At 40.4% G+C, this 20,820-nt stretch overlaps 1 protein-coding gene across 2 annotated transcripts in view; it reads left to right on the top strand.

Moving 5' to 3' along the window:
* Positions 1 to 20,820, top strand: part of SLC2A12 (solute carrier family 2 member 12) — a 60,463-nt gene that overhangs the window by 21,792 nt on the left and 17,851 nt on the right. For both annotated transcript variants that reach the window (XM_081251334.1, XM_081251335.1), the window contains exon 3: positions 18,613 to 18,735. In XM_081251334.1, coding sequence (XP_081107460.1) covers positions 18,613 to 18,735 — 123 coding nt within the window. The remainder of the gene's footprint in view (positions 1 to 18,612; positions 18,736 to 20,820) is intronic.

Below are 20,820 nucleotides of genomic sequence, written 5' to 3'. Positions count from 1 at the left end.
TCACTAGAAAATGATGTGCTTAAAAATCAAGGGTAGTCTCTCTCTACCACCCTCAACTCCTACCTGTCACCTCTCCCTCCCACTCTCATTCCTCTCCATCTCTCTCCCTTTCTTCCTCCTTCCTTTCCTCTCTTACAGAGTTGATATTGAAGCTTTTGTTTACAATGATCAAGGAGCAGACAAATTTGCTCCCATAAAGGGAAGTGCTGGAGGTTCAAGAATAATGAGAAGACATAGACTGTGTTGAAGGAGAAGGAATCTCATGAACGCTTGCAGGTTTCTGGTGCCAGACGCTGGACAGTGTTTCTGGAGAGGCTTGTCCTAGTGATCCACTCTTAACTCTTCATTCAAATGATATGTACCCAGTGACTAATTGTTTTAATAGCCAGGAACTATGCTCAATATTAGGGAAACAGTAATGAACAAGGCAGATACTGTCCCTGTCTTCAAGGAGATTTTGGTTGAATGGATTGAGCTATGCTCCCTGTGTCTGCTTCTTTCTGGTCAGCAACCAGCAGGTGTGGCCTGCTTAATCTCAGTTAATTAATAACTGGACTTGCACATGGCAGATACATCCTCTCCTTCAACTCTGCTTCCTCATCTTTTAGTTTCTACTCCTATGTCTATGTGAGATCAGTCTCTAGATACTGCTTCATTCAAATTCCATAGAGGGAATCTGATGTACACTGCTTTTTGCTGTGCCAGGTCATAAGGGGTTGTTTTAGTCTAAGCAGCTATGGCTAGATTGGACTACATGATCTAAAGCACTGATGTCCAGAAGATGGCCCTTCCTTTTGCATTTTGAGTAGACAGATTTCCCCATAAGGGATTGTGCATGGGCAGATAGAGGAAATGCTACAATACCATCAACCTCCGCTCTCTCTGAACTGTTCCTGGACCCTGACCCTGCTTCTTAAGACTGAAAATGATAAACATCATTAACGAATAGTTTCCTGGAAACAGGCTTCTACCATTCTTTCAAGATTCAATTATCTTGGGTGTGCACCTGTGAGACACTTGTTTTAATCAGTTTGGGTTGCCGTGGCTTAGAGAACAAACATTTATTTCTCACAGTCTGGAGACTGGGAAGTTCAAGATCAAGGTGCTAGGAGATTCAGTTCTTGGTAGGGCTCTCTTCCTGGTTTGTAGAGGCAGACTTTTTGCTGTATGGGACAGAGAGAGAGAGAGAGAGAGAGAGAGAGAGAGAGAGAGAGAGAGAGAGAGGATAAAAGTAACTAGATCTTTTGTGTCTCTTCTCATAATGGCACTAATTCCACCATGGAGGCTTCACCCTCATGACCTAATTACTTCCCAAAGGCCCCATCTCTAAATGTCATCACACTGGGTATTAGGGTTTCAACATATGAATTTTGGGGAGCCATAACATGCAGCAATAACAGTACTTATATGGCCACTCTGATACATAAAGTTAATGAAATTTGAGTAAGCACCTTTTTAAAATTGTTCTTTTCAGAAACTCTTAAAGTCTATTAGAAGAGCAAGATATGAGTGCTACCTTGTACCAAGGAATCAACTTAACCTTGTCTGTGAACCTTTCTATATCAATAAGGTTTGCTTACTTGATAAACGTCAGGTGGTATTTATTGTTCCATTGATTCCCTTTGCTGGCATCTTTTTTTCCCTATATATTCATCATAAAACTAAAAATATTTCTTTTTTGCATCAGTTTTCTTGATCCAATCTTTTGAAATATCACAGATAAATTAAGAAAAGGATGACCTCTTTGTTTTCATTCAGAGAACCTCTCAGGTTGGCAGAGGTTATGACATAACACACATTATAATATGAGAGACATTGATCTTAAACTTCCAGAGCCAACCTATTCATGGTAAGAGTCCTCCCGAGCTCATGATACTCTTCTTCTCTTTAGTTTTTGGGTAACTTTGAAAAGTACAGGAAATCCTCCGTCGCTCACATACCATTTGATACTTTATTATATTAGATCAAGAGTTCCCCTTTTCAGGAAGCTCAATCTGATTTTGGAAACAATTATTGGAGGCTATTTGTTATTTACCTTCTAGAATTCCTTAAATAGTATTTTATACTAAGTTTTAAAAATACATAATTTAAGCTTTAGATTCAGCTAAATATTTATTGGCACCTATTATGTCAAATACTGCTCTAAGGAGTTTTTACATATTTTGGAGTACTTCATTTTACCTTCACAACAAGCCTGGGAAGAAAAGTATTCACCAAATTTTATAAATGATGACACTGAATCTCAGAGAAGTTAAGTGACTTGCTCTCATGAAAACATCTCTTGTCTTCTGAAATGGCCAAGACAAGAATAGGCAGAACTGTGTTGGTCTTGATAGTAACTGTTAATTGTCAGTTCAGTCCTCTCCTTGAAGATATATTATAAATAAGAATGAATGAAAATAGTGTATTATTGTCCATCACATGAGGCTATTAATGGGCCACTGCATTTTATGCAGGATAGAGACAGTCTCTCTTTTTCTGAAGCTCTGCTAGCTAAGCGAGCATGTACAGTTTTTATAAGGCTGAGCTACAGGATAAAAGAGAAGGAAAATAATGATGAGAATGCAGAAGTTTTTGATGTGCATTTACTTGAATAACTAAACTTGATTAAGATAATGTTTAGTGTGTATATTGGTTGGAATTCAAGCTCAGCTATAACAAAGACCAAAATAACAGTGACTTAAACAAGATAGCAGTTTCTTTCTTTCTGTTAACAGCTGGAAGTGGGTAGTTCTGGGTGCTGTGGAGGCTTCCAGCCCAGGCACCAGAAGCCTATAGATAATGTCCCCAGACGCCATGGTTTAATGGTCTATCGTGATGACTATTTAGAGATATTAAGAGATATTAAGATGAAGTTTAAAATTTTATCACCCTTTTCTGATAGCTAATGATCCCTTGAGAATAAGTGAAATGCACAAAGTACAGTCAATTAAAGGGAGGCTAGATATTGAAAGGCCTGGATGAGAAGACAGTGTGAGCAGTTCTAGCAGAAAAGCAGAACTGCTGTGAGTGATATGAGATAAGGAATCTTCTACAGGGATTAGACATCGCATAATTGTGAGAGCTGCTGAGCAAGCAAAGGTCTGGTAGGGGACGGTTAGAGGCAAAGGAGAAAGTCACTAATCAGGGCCTCAAAGAAAAGCGGGTGGAGTCTGTGAAGCCTGTGGCTTCTGCATCTGGTTGCAGCCTGAAGTCTCTGCAGGTCAGCAGTGCAGGTGGGAGGAAAAGCTGGATGCAGAGCAGGGGGCAGCAAAGACAAGGGACCTTGCTAGGGCAAACTGGAATCCATAAGAAGAACCTGGAACCCACATCTGTCTCTCACCATGTCAACTCTGATGACGCAGGCCACCTGCAGAAAAACTGATATCCTTCTCCACAGAGCCCTGTCCATGTGCCTGGCCTGGTACTTGGAGAAGTTGGAGGAGGAGATCTGGGTGCACTGGCTGCTCCCCATGCCAACAAGGAGAACCAGCAGATCAAAACAATGTGTACAACCTGCACTGATGTCCAGGGCACCAACCCCCGAAGCACAGGGCTGAGTGTCACTTTGGCCTTCCAAGTCTCAGGCAAACTTCTCTTCTGGGCAACCCTTACCCAGAACTACACAGGGAAGGAAATGCAGTTCCAGCTTAGCTAAACTGACACAGTACAAAATGGCCAGAGTGATAAAATTGACTAAGAGAATAGATGTGAATCTGGAAAGAAATATTTCAGAAGGTCAAAGTCTCTGTATTCTGTCTTCAGTTTCTGTGATAGACATTTATTTCTTTTAATTAAAACATTACTTGTTAAACTATATGACTAGCTTCCATTCCATCTAGTTCTAAAGAAGCCATGAGGTCATTTCATTACTCTCTCTTGGCTTTTGTTTCTTTAGCTATAAAACTAAAAAACACTCTTTTGCTAATGCATTATAAAAGCTTTCATATTTATTTTCTCAGGAATGTTAATTGTCTCCCTTGAGCTGACCACTGTCACGTATCTCCAGTTCCATTGCCTCACTTGACTTCTTGTTCCCTTTTTCCCAATGAGTGCTGAACTTTTCCATTTTGATGCTTCACTGTCAGCTGAACACAAAGAAGCTGAGGCTGAATTCTTATTCCCCTCATGTCAAGGGGACTTGTCTTTCTTTTCCATGGGGTAGTCACTCTGCCAGTCACTCAGGTCTGACATTCTGGGCCCGTTTCCCAATCCAGTCAATGACTAAATAAATGCTCTTGGATTTTCCCTCACAAAGGGTTCCTGTGTTCATTTTTCCTTACCATTTCTGCCATCCTGGTCTACCCCTTTCAGTCTCATCCCTAGATTACTGGGAGACCCTTCCTGTGGTTCTTTCCCCTTCTAGGCCTTTCCCACACCCAACCATCCTCCATACCAGTATTCCCTAAGTAATCATGTTTCCCGTGTCGCCACAAATCTTCCATGGCTTCCTACTTTCTTCCATATCAGAAGAATCAAATGCCTTTCAAGATGAAAAGAAGATTAGAAATGATCTAGTCCTACATTTTCCTTTAGAGAGAAGAAACAAGAAACTCTCAGAGATTGAGATCACACAGAGTTAGGACTAGAACTCGGGACATCTGAAGCCTAATTCCATGCTCTTTCTACGACTATATCACTCATCCTGGAGGGAAAAGATGTGTGATTTTCAAGGTCCTCCATCATCCCACCCAACTCCATCAGAGTGTCTGCACAACTCCAAGGGACACCATTTACATCGTAGTCTGTGGAGTTTTCTTTCAGGGCTACCATTCATATAGAAACACATATAGATTCCACATGGGATATAAAGAGAATGATGCCCCCTGGCGTTGTGACATGAGGCAATGCTTTGCCCCTCTGGGCATTTTTTTTTTTCCCATCGCTCCCCAGCCAGGTCAAGAGAGAGAAATCATTTGTTGTGGCCTCTTTTCCTTCCCCCCTACTCTACCCAAGTCCCTCCTATCTTGAAAGCTCAGTGAAAGTCTTATCTCCTTTATGAATTCACTCCATTTCTTTAAGGTCTTTATTTGTATGAACTACTAGTTATTTCTAGTGTAGACTAGTTCAGTTCTGGGCTACAAAGAGCCTGAATTTAAAATCACAAAATCTAGGTTCTAATCTCAGTTCTTCTGCCTACTAGTTATATGTTTTTAAGTCATTTATTTTCTCTGAAGCTCTCTCTAAATCCATGAATTGGGCATAATAATACCTGTCCGATCTCACAGAGTGTGCAAGTGTTTTGGGTGTTATAGTGTGTGATATAAATGGAAGTTACCACGTGATAATACAACTTAGTCCTTAATGATATAGTGTACTGCTTTGGTATGCTTGTTTGGTTTATTAACCAGAATGTGGTTACTGGATTGTAAGCTCTTTGAGGGAAGACACGACATCTCACATTTTTTCCTTCTGTCCCTTTAAGTCAGCACTGTATATATCTGTTTGAAAACCACGCTGGGGTACCTTTATGTTTCTAAGGAGGAGAGGGAAAGAAGAACTTTAAAACTAAGGTGAATATACAGGAAAAATATTGCAGCGTGCGTCTTTATCTGTGTCAAGCTATCTAGTGGGTATGCTAAGTACCAGGAAAGCTGGGAACACTAGGTTGCCACAGAAGCTCCTGTTCCTTCTGAAACCATCATGTTTTTGCAAAACAATCCATCACTTTGAAACCACACACCTCAGTTTGAGACTCGAACCCACAATGTTCTAATCTCACTCCTTCAGGTGGGACTCGAATCCAGCTGCACTTCAGTTGGGACTTGAACCCAAAATTTCTGGCTTAGGCGGGGACTCAAACCCACAGTCTCCCAGCTGAAACCACACACCTGGTCACAGGATTTAATGGACCTCAGGTTCTTTACGTCTCAGCACAGAAGGAATTCAGTGAGAGGCGAAGTGATAGGCAAGTAGATTTATTAATATAGGACACTTGTGAAGAATACAAGAGGGCAGGCAAGAGGACTCTACCCTGAAAGTTAAGTGGGAAAACAGGTTTATTTAGGGAGATACACACTCCACAGACAGAGCATGGGCCATCTCAGAAGGCGAGAGCCCTGGAAATATGGGGTAGTTAGTTTTTATGAGCTGGGTAATTTCATAGGCTAACAAGTGGGAGGATTATTCCAACTATTTTGGGGAAGGGGCGGAGATTTCCAGGAATTGGGCCACGGCCCACTTTTTGGCTTTTAATGGTTGGCTTTGGAACTGTCGTGGTGCCTGTGTGTATGTCATTTAGCATATGCTAATGTATTATAATGAGCTTATAATGAGGCTCAAGGTCTTCTGGAAGTCAAATCTTCCACCATCTTGGACATAATCTGTTCTAACCAGTTTTTGTCATATCCTCAACAGCTATGTCATTCTTTTAAAGGTTGTGCCTTGCCGCCTTCCCTCCTGTCTCAACTGTGGTGTGAGTTTTAAAAATCTCTTTCCGTTTTTGCCTCTAGGAAAAGATGCAGGAGAGTTAGCAGTGCTCAGAAATAAGTAGTTGGAGGCATTTAGAGCACTTTGTCAGGTCATAAAGAGTTATTTGAGAATTTCACTAATTCCTACTTTTAGACACAGAGTATCTAAAAGTAGTCCCAGATTTTTTTTTTGGACACCTTTGCTTTTTGCTTTCACATGGAGAAGAGAGTCTTTTTGAGCATTTCTTAGAACAAAAGCAATGCTAATGAGATGGAGAATCTCAGTTTGAAGGAGGTTTGGGTTTGGGAAAAGGAAATAACCCTTCATCTCATTGTTTCTTCAACTTGTAATTGCTGTTCCAAGCACTGATCCGGATATTCACGCCTGAGGGTAGAAGGCAAGCAGTCAGAGACAGAATCCCAAACATTCCCTCTAAGGAAAACAAGCAGTTAATTCACATGGGTGGCTTGAGACTGTCAATTCTCTTAGGGTTTTTAAAAGAGATCTGAATAATTGTCCTTTTTTTTTTTCTTGCTATGAGTTAGCCATTTCTGTTTATATTCATGCTGCAGTTCATTTTGTATTTTCTAAAGAAAACACACCATAAGAATTCCAATTCAGTCACCAAAATTGTATTCTAGAGCATTGGCATGAACCATTTGGAATTTAAAGAAGATATTTATTAAGAGCAAATTTTCATACCAGATCATGAATGCATTATAAAACTTATTAACCTGATGTGATTATTGCTCAGGTATTTCATTTAGAGAGTTTATTACTTGTAATAGAAGCAAATCCTTTGTGTAAATAGGGGCATAAAGGGAAAAGTACTTGCTGTTCCAAAGCAAGATTAAATCATCTTTATTAAATCTTTTCAAATATGTGTTGGCTTAGAACAACATTCCTTCATTGTATTAGATCACAACATAGTTTCTCTTGTCAAAAAGTATTTCTATTTTTAGGTTAAAGTGTATGCCTTACATCATTTTCCTTTCTGGTCATCTGTTTTCCTGATTTTAGAATAATAGGGGTACCCTGGAATCTAGAATTCAGGAGGGGGCATAAATTTGGTACCAAGTAATCTCATATATTTTATTTTATACATTTAAAATATTATTCTATGAAGGAATCTGTAGGCTTCACTAGCCTGCTGAAGGATTTCATAGCCCGAGGTTAAGAATCTCTGCCCTCCATTTCTCTGTAAATAATACCAAAACTCTTCCATCAAATAAAAATCACAATATATACCCCACTGCTTTTATTGGAGATTTTTATGAAACATTCCATTTTCCACGCCTCATCTCTCACTTTAAAATATGTTCAACATCTTAACTTGACTTTCCAGTCTTTCTGGGGTGGTCCTGATCATTTTACCTCCTTCTAATAACTGGACACTTTTTTATTGTGGTTCAAGCTTCAGGGTAGAACCAAAAAGTCCTGACATTATGAGGACATAGAGCCACATAACGATTTCTCTTCTTCTTGGGCTTCAAAAATAAAGCAAAGATGAGCCCAAGCCCAAGCCCAAGGCATAAAGTTATTATTTCATGAGTTCATCTGAGGTAATACTTGTGTAGCTGCCCTCCTTAGAACAGTCTCTGTAACTCAGAAAAATGTGTGTGACTGTTCTTTTCACAACAATTATTAGGACTTTTATAAAAGGGAATGAAATTGGGTCATTTGTAGAGACGTGGATGGACCTAGAGTCTGTCATACAGAGTGAAGTAAGTCAGAAACAGAAAAACAAATACGTATATTAACGCATATGTGTGGAATCTAGAAAAATGGTACAGATGACCTGGTTTGCAAGGCAGAAATAGAGACAGATGCAGAGAACAAACGTATGGACACCAAGTGGGGAAAGCAGGGGAGTGGGGTGGTGGAGGGATGAATTGGGGGATTGGGATTGACATGTACACACTAATATGTATAAAATAGATAAGAACCTGCTGTATAAAAAATAAATAATAAAAATAAATTAATTAATTTAAAAAAACAATTATTAGGGCTTTTTAAAAAAAATTTTTTTGGGGGGTTCGCAGGCCTCTCACTGTTGTGGCCTCTCCCGCTGCAGAGCACAGGCTCCGGACGCACAAGCTCAGCGGCCATGGCTCACGGGCCCAGCCGCTCCACGGCATGTGGGATCCTCCCGGACCGGGGCACGAACCCACGTCCCCTGAATCGGCAGGCGGACTCTCAACCACTGCGCCACCAGGGAAGCCCGATTAGGGCTTTTTTTAAATCCAAAAATTCCTATGTCCATAAATTAATTAAACTCCTCTTCCATCTCATGACTAATATCTTTTCATTAGAGCAGATGGAAGGAATTTGTCCAAGGTCACATATTAAGTTCTGTGATGAGGCTATGACTGTCATCCTTTAACTGCCTTTGTATTCACAAGTTCAAGCAGAACTTTACACTGAAGACTGAATGACAGGTGACAGCAAATCACCTCCCCCAATCTCTTCTACCAAAGAGGCAGGAGTTCCAGCAAGAAAGCATCTTGGAGTGATTATGAAGAGAGGAGAGAGCACTTACTTGTCCAGCACGTGTGAATTGCTCACCACAGCCCACTGGGAATGGTACCCATTGCTGGTGATTCAGGGATGGATGAGTGAGAGCCACACCTCGCTCCAGTGGAGCTAGTGGTGGGAACAGGCAATAAGCCAGAAAATGAATGCATGTATAATACAACTTCAGGAGGGGAGAAGTGTCAACATTTAGGTGGAGGTAAGAGTGATGAAGAAAAATAAAGAAGGATCAGGGATAACATCAAGTGGCCTTAAGGGGGACATGAGCTTGGAGGTTTAGGAGAAGAGCAGAAAGCCTGTGGAGGCTATACAACAGAGTCTGTGAATTCAGAGTACACTTTGGCATTAGGCTGCCTGACCTTGAATCACAGCTCTACAGTGTAGGACTCCAGGCAGGTCAATCCATCTCCCTAGGCTTCAGCTTCCTGATCCACCTCACAGTGCAACTGTGGGGTTGAACAAAGCCATTTGTATGACGTGTACCTAGTGTACTGCCTGGTGTGTGGCATGGACTCAATACACTTAGTTATTAGTGCTATTTTAAAATATCTGCCCATAGTCTAGACAAGAGATGTATAGTTTTGGTAAGGCCAGCACTGACCCCAGCAGTCATTTTGCTTAAGGCACATCAGGAGACACAGCAGATGCTCCATAGCCACATATTGAATTATGATGCCATGGTCCTCCTCACCTCCCTTCTGTGCACCATTCCAGTTAGGTCAAGACTAAAGAAAATACATGTGTTGCTTGAAATATGGTTCATTTCTGTATTACCTACAGTCAAGAGAGCTTTCTAGGTTATCAGACAAGTGTTACAGAAAGTTCTGAGTCTTTGGTGAAAGGTGAAAGGTGTGATTTAGGTTGAGAAACACCCAACTGTCCATTCTTCTAAGTTGGTGCAACTAATTTAGACTCTGTGTCCTGTGCGCACACAAACTTTGGCTCGTTCATTGTTGTTTCCTTGAGCCTAACCTAGGGCCTGGCCCACAATAGGGACTCAAGAAATATTTGTTAGATGAGTCAAAAAAAGGTTCTGGAACTCTCTCAGCTTCTGTGATGAAGGGGAGCTGTCTCTCTAGTCCAGGGTTGACATATCCTGATCTCCTCTAGTATGAATCTGTGTCAATATCTAGGCCATCAGAAATAAAAGTGGTTTGTGGGGAACCCCATGCACATTTGACGAAAAGTTATATCTGAGTAAAACTACTCAATTGAGGATGTGTGGCCACCTCTAATTCATTTGATGACTAAAGAAGTTTCATGTTTTAAATTTACTAAAATTAAGGCCATTTAAAAAAATGTATGGTGTTAGCCAAAATATTCATTTCCAAATTTCCATATTTGCTCCAAATCCAAGATTCAACATTTCCCCTGGAGTGGGAAAAAAAAAAAAAAGAGAGAGATTGAGATTAGTCATATCATGGGATAATAATTCCTACCTTGGTTTAGTAAATGAATGTTTTAGAACTTAACTCTTTCCAAAAAAGATTTGAGACAATTCCTTCCTGGTTTTCCTAAGAGAAATATGTAGAAGTCTGAGCCTGGAATTTGTTTACTTAATTAGTGTTAGAGCTTATAGAAATATTTCAATGGATTATCTCAGGCTTAACAATCACGTTAAATCTCTCAGATGTAAGCTGGAAGTCTAAAGTTAATAATAGCAATAAAAGATCTTTGTAGAAAAATCATACCATAGCCACAAGTAATCAAACTCTCAAGAACTGTAAACTGGCTGATATTTGAGCCCACTTGAAAGCTTACAAGTTAGCCTCAGTTTCATGGATTTTGGCAAAAGACACAAGACTCCTTGGTCAGAGACAAAGGACAGTTTATTATTCATAGCAATAGCAATAGCCAGACTATCAGTATTTGCACAAATTCCCCAAGCCCCAATACCCACAGGGCATTATGAACCAGGCCAGGTGACACCTATACATAGACTGGGTTATTTTAGAGGAGAGGAACCCCAAACTTAGGGAACCCAAATCTTTTATAATAGACAGTAAGCCAGCCTGATTTTTCTCCTGGAGGGAGACATTTTAATTTACTGGATAGTAAACAAAACTTTGCTCTAGAGGGGACCACTCTGTCTTCCAAGGTTGTTTGTTATATGAACATCCTTAGAAAGACAGCCTGGAACAAAATCAGTGCCTTTTCTCATGAGACATGCTGAAATGTGAGACCCATGAAAAATTGTCTTTCAACTCAAATATTCTAAAAAGGCCACTTTTATATTTAAAACAAGAAATTAGAACTTTTTAAGGTACAAAGATTGTAGAGCCTAGCTTTTTGTTTTGTTTGGTTTTATGGAGTTTAACCAGTCTTTTGGAGGATGGGTATCAGTAGGAAGCATATGACTCATCTGCCATAACATTTAAATTTAGATTTTATACCTAAATAACTCTAGCTCTTCCAAAAGCAATTGTTTATGTGGTGTTTGCACAGCTAAAAATTATGACAATTCCAGGGGTGTGGAACAGCATGTTCTAATTTGGAAGTTTACTCAGCTGCTTCACTCTAAGATATACAGGGTTTAGAACAAAGGCTTGCAGACCAGAATTATATCAAATGTTTTCAAAAATATTTTGATATTCTTCATATTTCCTCCTAGACACCAGGCCTCTAATATTCCAAACCATCACCATCAAAGACTTTTTTAGTGCTCATCCTCTTTTTCTACCATTCTTCTTGGATAATCACATACTCTTAGAGAAAAGGCATATTGATTAAATTATTATTCTTTAAACAGGAGAATTTTATTATCAAATGTAGCCATTATACAATTGTATTCACACAATGGGTTTGTGTTAATTGTGTCTACCTTTAAGATCTTTCAAATCTTTTTTTTTTCCTTTTAAATCTTACATTTCAGTTATCATCAATATTCACACCAATACTGTTCCTTTATTTTCCAGTTAATTAAGTTAAAAGTTATTGTGCTTGATTAAAGTGGTGATTTATATGGTCCTCTGGTGTTAGTCATTGCAATAATGCAAAGTAAACAAATAATAGTATGAATGGTTTTATACTAAATTTGCACCCAAGCAAAAAAGAAAAAACTTAAAGAGATATGTGCCTTAGCTAATTAAATCTCACTTTCCTCTCTGGAGTTAAATGATGCACAGTGGTACCTAATAGAACCAAAGAGTCTAAAGCTACATTTTTGTAGCATGAACACAGCTAAACAAAGAGAAGTAACACCATTTACTACATTACCATCAGCAAATCTTCACATAATATAATACATCGGTGTTTAACTTTCCTCTCCATCCCACACTATGATCATAGGCCCATGCCCTTGAAAATTATTAATATCAGACAGTAAAGACATTAAAGAAACAGACTAGGGTTTTAACACTATTTTAATAACCACAGCATTCACCTGTTACTTTATTGTTTTTCAGAACACAATGTTAAGCATTTTTCCAAGGAACACCTGTAACATTAAAAACTATTAATAATTTTCTCATTGAAGTCTGAAGCATCATTCATGAAAAAAGCACAGCATAAAATGTTACATGTGAAGCCTGACATTCAAGTTATAGTGTAAACCAGAAAAGACTAATTTCTTGTATCTCCTTCCCTTTTTTGTTTTGCGTTTTGAACTCTAGTTCAGTGTTCTGCAAATTGGGATAAGCATAATCCTGGGGGCTACTTTCTGGAATATTCATTCAATGATACATCTAAGGAAATCAATTTTTGGATTTTTAGGAAAAGTCTGTTTCCTAAAATTTCTTCGTCCCTGTCTTCCCAGTAATAACTATTCTTCCACTTAAAAGAAAGCACACCTGTTACCCACCAGAAATCTTATTATGATATATGTCCCCAATTATAAAAACCTTAGGAACATTAATGAAAAAGGCAGTTGGAAATATTGGTGTAGGTGTGGTATGGAAAAATGACTCTAATGACTAGATAATAATTCTCTCATAAGCCTAGATATTTCCAATAATTTACTTTCAACAAAACTGTAGGATGACCTAATCAAGTTATCAGCTGATATATCATTACAACAAACTTTTGTTGTTAATTTAAAGAATGTAGTGACACTCCTATTAAAAAACTTTTTCAACTCCCCATTTATTTTTATTATTCTTGAAAACAATACATTTCATCTCCCCCCCCTTTTTTTTTTTGCCTGTGCCACGGGGCATGTGGGATCCTAGTTCCCTGACCAGGAATCGAACCCGCGTCCCCTGCATTGAAAGCATGGAGTCTTAACCACTGGGCTGCCAAGGAAGTCCCCCACATTTCATCTATTTGAAAACAATGTCAACTTTATGTTAAATGCCTTATTGTTATATTTTTTAAATGGATGAAAATGAGTATCAAATAGGTATTGTATTTAAATTCCACTGGAAATACTTGAGTGATATAATTATTCTCTACTGTAAACATAGAGTTTAAAAATACCATAGAAATTGCATCTTTTGCTGTCATTTAAATTTATGGTAAAAAAATGTTAGATGTTGATTTATAAATGAAAGAAAGTACTTAATTTTTCTAATTATTTTAAAGGCTACACAAGCAAGAAAGTTTGGAGACCACTGCCACCGTTCTTATTCCCAATTAGTACCTGATCACAAAAGGGTTCCATTTTTAACTCTGGCATTTTTTATTAAGGGTTATTTCATTTAATCCAATTTCCCCCAAAATATTTTAAGAAATCGTTTCGGTTGATTCTGACTAGAAATCATTAAGATAGAAAGATTGGGAACATTGAGGTTTTATTTCATTGTTTTCCTTGGTTTGTTAAGTAATCCAAGATCATATTCTTGACAAAAGTATTTTTAAAGAGGCCAGGAGTAAGCAAAACTCAGAGAGACTGAGAAAAGGGAGAATACAAAAAATAAAAATAAAGTAAAGCTACAATATCACTGCTGATATTGGAGATGGTGGCCTACGGTGGAGTGTATATATATATATATATATATATATATATATATATATATATATATATATATATATATATATATATATATATATATTTTTTAAGATGTTAGGGGTAGGAGTTTATTGATTAATTTATTTATTTTGCTGTGTTGGGTCTTCGTTTCTGTGCAAGGGCTTTCTCTAGTTGCGGCAAGCGGGGGCCACTCCTCATCGCAGTGCGCGGGCCTCTCACTATCGCGGCCTCTCTTGTTGCGGAGCACAGGCTCCAGATGCACAGGCTCAGTAGTTGTGGCTCACGGGCCTAGTTGCTCCACGGCAATGTGGGATCCTCCCAGGCCAGGGCTCGAACCCGTGTCCCCTGCATTAGCAGGCAGATTCCCAACCACTGCGCCACCAGGGAAGCCTGGTGGAGTATATTTTTAAAGGACAAGACTTTCCCACTCAAGGAACTTATAGGGCCATAATTTAATTGGCTTCACTCCTACAGAGTATAGGACACTGGCTCCATCAAGTTGTTGAGAACTCTGCAGCCTAAGTGTAGAACTTCCTCCAAAGTTGCTAGGAGTTCCCTGGTAAGAGTTTCAAGCCCTCCATGAGTCTTTCAAACCTGAGGCTGCCATGCCAGGTGGTTCAGAAAATGCTCAAGCCAAATGGAAAGCATGCGTGAAATGCTGCGGGGTTTGAATCTGAAAGCATAGGGAGAGAAATGACAGCCTCAGTGGAAAAAATGTTCAGCAGTGGCTGAAATATGGAGGAGGGAGGAGCTAAGTGTGGCTGTTGACATGCGACAGAGCTCAGCCATTTCCACTGATTGGCCCTAGTCATTCAAGTTCATGTCCTCCATTGCAAACAAAGACATTTCAACGTATTTGTCCTTCATGGTCTTTTTATGACACTCTGTGCAGCCATAAACTCTGCAGATTTCATCTGGATCAGGCAAGTTCTGATGGGCAGCCCTAGTGATTTAATGCCATGTGAAATATGAGTTTCAATATTTGTGGACAATTATCTCCCAGCAAGACCAAAATTTCCTCAACCCTTGTAACCTAAAGAAGACTTTAAAGACACATGCAGACTCTAACATTTACACAAGTACATATTGCTGAGGTGGGCCTGGAACAATGCGGTTAAAGGTGAAATAATAGCCATCGAGGAGAATTGTTGCAGGGCCTGCTAACCTGCACTGAGTAGCTTCACTCACTGTGGAAGAGTTATTATATCTCTGACTACTCTGTGGATTCCTCACAAGCAGATAGCACAAAGCATCCCCGTGGGCCTATCATCAGGGAAGGGGATAATGAGGACAGCCAGAGAGAACCACCATTTTACTGTGACATGTGACAATAGCTTGATTTTTGTTGGGGAGAAATTAGGCCATCTCATTGGAAAAACATTAGGGATTCAAACAAACAAACAACAACAAAAAAACTTCCACCTGTTATTATTAAATACCAATATATATCCATATGTGATGATTTATACCTCTTTGCTCTTTACTTATGAATTGAAAGAGCTTCTCCTTTCCTTCTGCTTTGGGTACTCAAGGTCCTTTTTCAGGCAACATGGAGGCCTATAAGATTCTGGCACCATCTTGCTCCTAAGTCTTCCATGGAAAGACTTTACCCTCTCAGTAAGTTCTATCTTGCTGCAAGTTCCACTTTCAGATTTTTTTTTTTTTTTTTTTTTTTTTTTTTGTGGTATGCGGGCCTCTCACTGTTGTGGCCTCTCCCGTTGCAGAGCACAGGCTCCGGACGTGCAGGCTCAGCGGCCATGGCTCACGGGCCTTCCACGGCATGTGGGATCTTCCCGGACTGGGGCACGAACCCGTGTCCCCTGCATCGTCAGGCGGACTCTCAACCACTGTGCCACCAGGGAAGCCCCACTTTCAGATTTTTATTTCACACTCTCTGGTTCTGAAAACCTGCGATTTTTATGGTTCTGAGATCATTGTTAGAATTATTTTAACATTATTATTAATTAATTAATTAATTAAATTAATTTACAAATATTTATTAATTATTTACTCTCCTTATTTTTGACTTGACAGGTTCCATATTGGGGGTGTTGAACCATCCTTGTCAAAACCTTTGTCAATTGCTGCAACATCCAGGTTGTCAATATTAACATAAACCAAGGCATTGATTCTTGAATTTTCTTCACTAGATCACAAAAGAAGTAGTCGCTTTCAGCAATGATATATTACTTTTGGAAATGTCAGGTGTAAGTTTTGCCTGACAACAAGGGCCCATCAGAGACTGACGGAAGTCTGTTTTTCAGTATTCAGTTCATTGCTCACTGACTGGTTAAACTGCCCAAGAACTTGGCTCAGCTGCTGCACTGAATGCATGCCTAGGACAGGCCTCAGTGTGGTTGCTGGGTTCTTTTAGGTGAGCCCTTGACAGTTCAGACTGAGCACTTATAACTAGTGCTTTGTGCAACTGTCCCGTCTTCTTGTTGGTAAGATCCACCACTCTCTGTAACAGCAGGATCAACTCATTCTCATCTGAGGACAGCGTGGAAAGTATTTTCCCCAAACCCCACCAAATAATTCCAAGAAGCCATCATGATGCAAAGTGGGGAGGGGAAGTGGGGTATATCAGAGGTGATGAAGTAGGGATGGAAGTAGATCAAGAAAACCAGTGCTAACTCTTATCCTCAAAGAAAATCAGCGTGTCCATTCCCCCACCTTTTCCTCATGGCTGCTAGAGCAAAAGACCATAAGGAACACTCTGCTCCACCCCTACCCTCACCAAATACCCAAGGCAGGAAGGGGCCTGGGGGATTGACCTGCGGCATAGATTATTTATCTTCAACAGAGTGGACTTACATACTTTCATCTTGTATTTGCCCAAGGACAGGTCATTATAAAGGCTTCACCAGAATTATGCAGCTGTCATTCTACTCAGATCCAGATCCCCAGTCTTGCAAAGCTCAAGGCAAGGTTACCTGAGCTTTGCACCTGTGTCCAAGGATATAATCTGCAAGAATCTAGTGAAGGTCTTCTGGGGGAAAGAGTGGAGGGGAGGGATCTGGAATGTTATTTTTGAATTCCCTATTAATTAGAACAATAATAATCACGTTCCTCTGGTTACAGTTCTCGCTCACGCCCTACGTAGATTCACTTGGAGAAGATAATCAAGACAAAAATGTGGGCTTCCCTGGTGGCGCAGTGGTTGAGAGTCCGCCTGCTGATGCAGGGGACACGGGTTCGTGCCCCGGTCCGGGAGGATCCCACATGCCGCGGAGCGGCTGGGCCCGTGAACCATGGCCGCTGAGCCTGCGCGTCCGGAGCCTGTGCTCCACAACGGGAGAGGCCACAACAGTGAGGGGCCCGCATACCGCAATCAATCAATCAATCAATCAATAAATCAACAAAATTCATCATTAAAAAAAAGAAAAAAAAAGAAAAAAATGTGTTTCCAGCCCTCTTGTATAATTTAAATAGTTTTCTTACTTTAAAACAGCACATTTACTCCGAGCAGGTGTTTTCTCTACAGAGCATGATCTTGTCATGAGAGGTGACTTTTCAATCAGAGACACAGGTGACTGCTCCATGATTCTGGCACTGGCAGCCCAGGTGGTTGCTGGCGGGGGGCCTCTCCCTGGCCTCTCGCTCTTTCCCTCACACCGCCTCCTCTCGGGCAAGATGATGCATCTGGTCTGTATCTGAACACCGGCTTTGCAACACAATGTGACTTTGCCAGCAGGGAGCAGGGCTGGGACAGCTCCTTAGTCCTTTCCTCAGAATCAGAGGTGCTCATACTCCACATTTATGTATTCATTAACGAATATTTATTGAGCCACCCCCAAGAGAGCAGCAAGATGAAAAAGCATGAGTTCCAGAGGCTTCCAGCTCAACGCTATCTCTGCTGCCACCTCTGAGCTCTGGGACCTTGGCAAATTATGAACTCCTTTAAGCCTCCATTTCCTCTTCTATAAAAGAGGGAGAGCAATATAGTTCCTATCTGGTAGGAATTCAGTGAGGATCAAATGAGATAAGGTTTGTAAAGGTCTCAGCCCATTGGAAGAACTGGTAGCTATTCAGCAAACTGGACTTGATAGGCTGTGAGCAGAAGACAAGTTAATTTGCTCCTCTGCTGCCCTTTCTAATCCCGTCAGGCGGGTCCTATAGTGTTCTGTGCCACTCTCACATCATAAAAAGTCCTCTGATCAGTTTTCGTGCCAAGAAGAGTCTCCTTTCAGAAAGTCAAATGTTTGGTCTGGCATAATTCGAATCCTGGAGCTCTGTCTAATTGAGAGCTTCTCTCCACCCAGCTTGCCACAGGCCAGGAAGCCCAAGTGGGGGAGGGGAGAGGAGCCAGCCTCCTTCCTCCGCCCTCCTGGCTCTACCTCCTACCCACTCAGTAGCTGTGATGTTGGACTTGGCAAAGGTCGGGGGCAGAGGAGGTTACAGGAAAGGGCCCAGGGGAAGGCAGATAGAGCCGGGCTCTGGCACTGAGGCTCACAGATGCCCCTTGTCGTGGGCAGGTGGCCCTAGCCACTGCCCTTTCTGTTTGCATTTCTCAGGCCAGTGTCCCCTACCAGCCCTTTATGTCCCTCCCTCTACTTCCAGGGACCATTGTCAAGCTCTCTCAGTGTTTCTCCTGAATCCCTTCTCACTTGAATGGAGGTGAGGAGAAAGCACACTCTTTCCTCCCTCGTCCTGTAAAAGGACACGGCCCTGCTCCCCAACCACAGATCACGTGGGACTAGGGCAGAGGTCAGTGGGCTGGCCCTCAGCTTCAATGGCTTTTTGATCATTTTGCTGTCTCCCACCCACTCTTCCTTGTCTTCCAGTGCCCTGGCTGGTGCTGAGTGAGATTTTTCCTGGTGGAATTCGAGGACGAGCCATGGCTCTAACTTCTAGCATGAACTGGGGCATCAATCTCCTCATCTCTCTGACCTTTTTGACTGTGACAGGTAAGAACTTGCTTTCCTCTAACGCCTTTTGTGCTCTCAGGACAAACCTTAGGGAAGCACACTCGCCTGAAAAACATTTTCTTGTCAACATTTTCAAACACGCTCAAAAGTAAAGAGAATGGCAATGAACCTGATGTACTGACCACCCAATTTAAAAATTTACCAGTCTTCATTTATGACCCCACCTTCTCTGCCCCCCAAATTATTTGGAGTCACTGTCCAAACATGTCATTTTGTCTCTAAAATTTCAGCAGGGACCTCTAAAAGATAAGACATTGAAACACTATAACTTCAATATCATTATCACACCTAAAAATATTATACTATTAATAGTCCCTTGGTATCAAGTATCCAGTCTGTGTTCACATCCTTCCAATTGTCTCATAATTATTTTTTATACTTTGTTTGAATCACAATCCAAATACTTAATTTACGGTTGATTGATACGTCTCATAATTTGTAGGTTTCACCTCCATTTCTCCTCCCCCGACACTTTATATTTTTAATGAAGAAACTGGGTCGTTTGCTTCATAGAGTTTTCCCGGGGGTTGGATTTGCTGATTGTAGTCACATCACGTGACCCTCTGTCCTTTGTGTTTCCTGTAAACTGCTATTTAGATGTAGAGGCTGAAAAAGATTTAGATTTTCTTGTCTATTTGCAAACTCCCTCCCAGGTGATGGCCTGTGTCCTGCCATCAGAGGCACGTCCTGTGTGCTTGTCTCCCACTTTGTCATGCCTGCATCCTTTGAGGATCATTTCCCATATCCGTTATCTTCATTTCATTATTCCTACTAAGTTTTTTATCAGCAATACTTCTCTTAAGGAGAGATTTCTTCTCATTAGTTATTTGCCTGCCCTGAAGTATGAATCATATAAGAAAGCCAAGATTAATGTTTGAAACCTTCTCTTTATTTTCTACTTTTCAAAATAATAAGGTAGTTCCCCAGCATCCTCCAAAACTGACCAATGAGTTGAGTTTTCATCCCTTCCTTTATTTTATATGTATATGTATATATATAATGCATAAATATTAAATAGTATCTATAATACAGAGATAATATATATTGATACCATTTCAAAAGTGGATGTATAGTCAAAAAAGTATATATCTATATGTAGTACTTCTGAATCTTGTTGACTTTTTTTTGGAGTATATCTACTTTTGGAAATGAACTTTTAGAGTTATTCGTTAAGCACAGTTTGGGTTTTTACATAGAATTTTAAAATATTTATGTCCTACATTTTTGGAAATAGCCCAAGATGAAAGGAAACACAGGAACTGGTCATTTGCCAACTGTACATCTCCTGCTCAGCTCACACACATAGACCCGTGCCCTTCACCTTCTCACACACACACACACACACACACACACACACGCATGCACACACACTTACCTACTGTTTATATGGAGAAAGAGAAATATAAAAGAAAGAATGGAAATGATGAAGGATGAATAAAGATGACACGAATTTCTGGAAAGGATAGCTAATACATAGGATGAGCTTGATGGAGATTCAGAAGTTCTGCATGGGCTCAGAACAAATGTCGGGAAAGCATACTCATTAAAAAAAAAATTCTAGAATGAGCTCAAACCTGTAAATGACATTTCATTGGACTAAGTTTGAAATTCTATACTTCTTTTCAAAAATCAACTTTCCAAGTAAAAGATATAATGGTTCTGCTTGGTGGCAAGCCCTTGGACACCAACTTTTAGCGCAATTTCAGCTGTATCAATAAGAACAGAGTGTACCGGAGACACAGACATACTCTGCTGTGCTCATAATACAGCTACGGTATTGCTCTCACCTCTGAGTAAAATATTTGACGAGGGTTGCAGTGTGCCCACTAAGGGAGGGCAACCTGGATAACATGGGCAGGTGACCTATGGTCTGTGAAGAATGGTTGCAAGAGTTTGGGAGTTTGACTTGGACAAGAGGATGCTCAGCAAGGGATAGAGGTGCATTCAAATATTTGCGCCACTTTGGTGAAGAAGGGATGAGGAAGGCTGATCCAGAGGACAAAGCAGAACCTCTGAACCCAAGTTCCCGGAAGGTAGACTTGGGCTTAGGAACGAGTGAGGAAT

Source organism: Mesoplodon bidens (assembly GCF_964165515.1).
Source record: "Mesoplodon bidens genome assembly, chromosome: 12".
Taxonomy (NCBI): domain Eukaryota; kingdom Metazoa; phylum Chordata; class Mammalia; order Artiodactyla; family Ziphiidae; genus Mesoplodon; species Mesoplodon bidens.
This window is presented reverse-complemented; position numbering and strand designations above follow the sequence as displayed.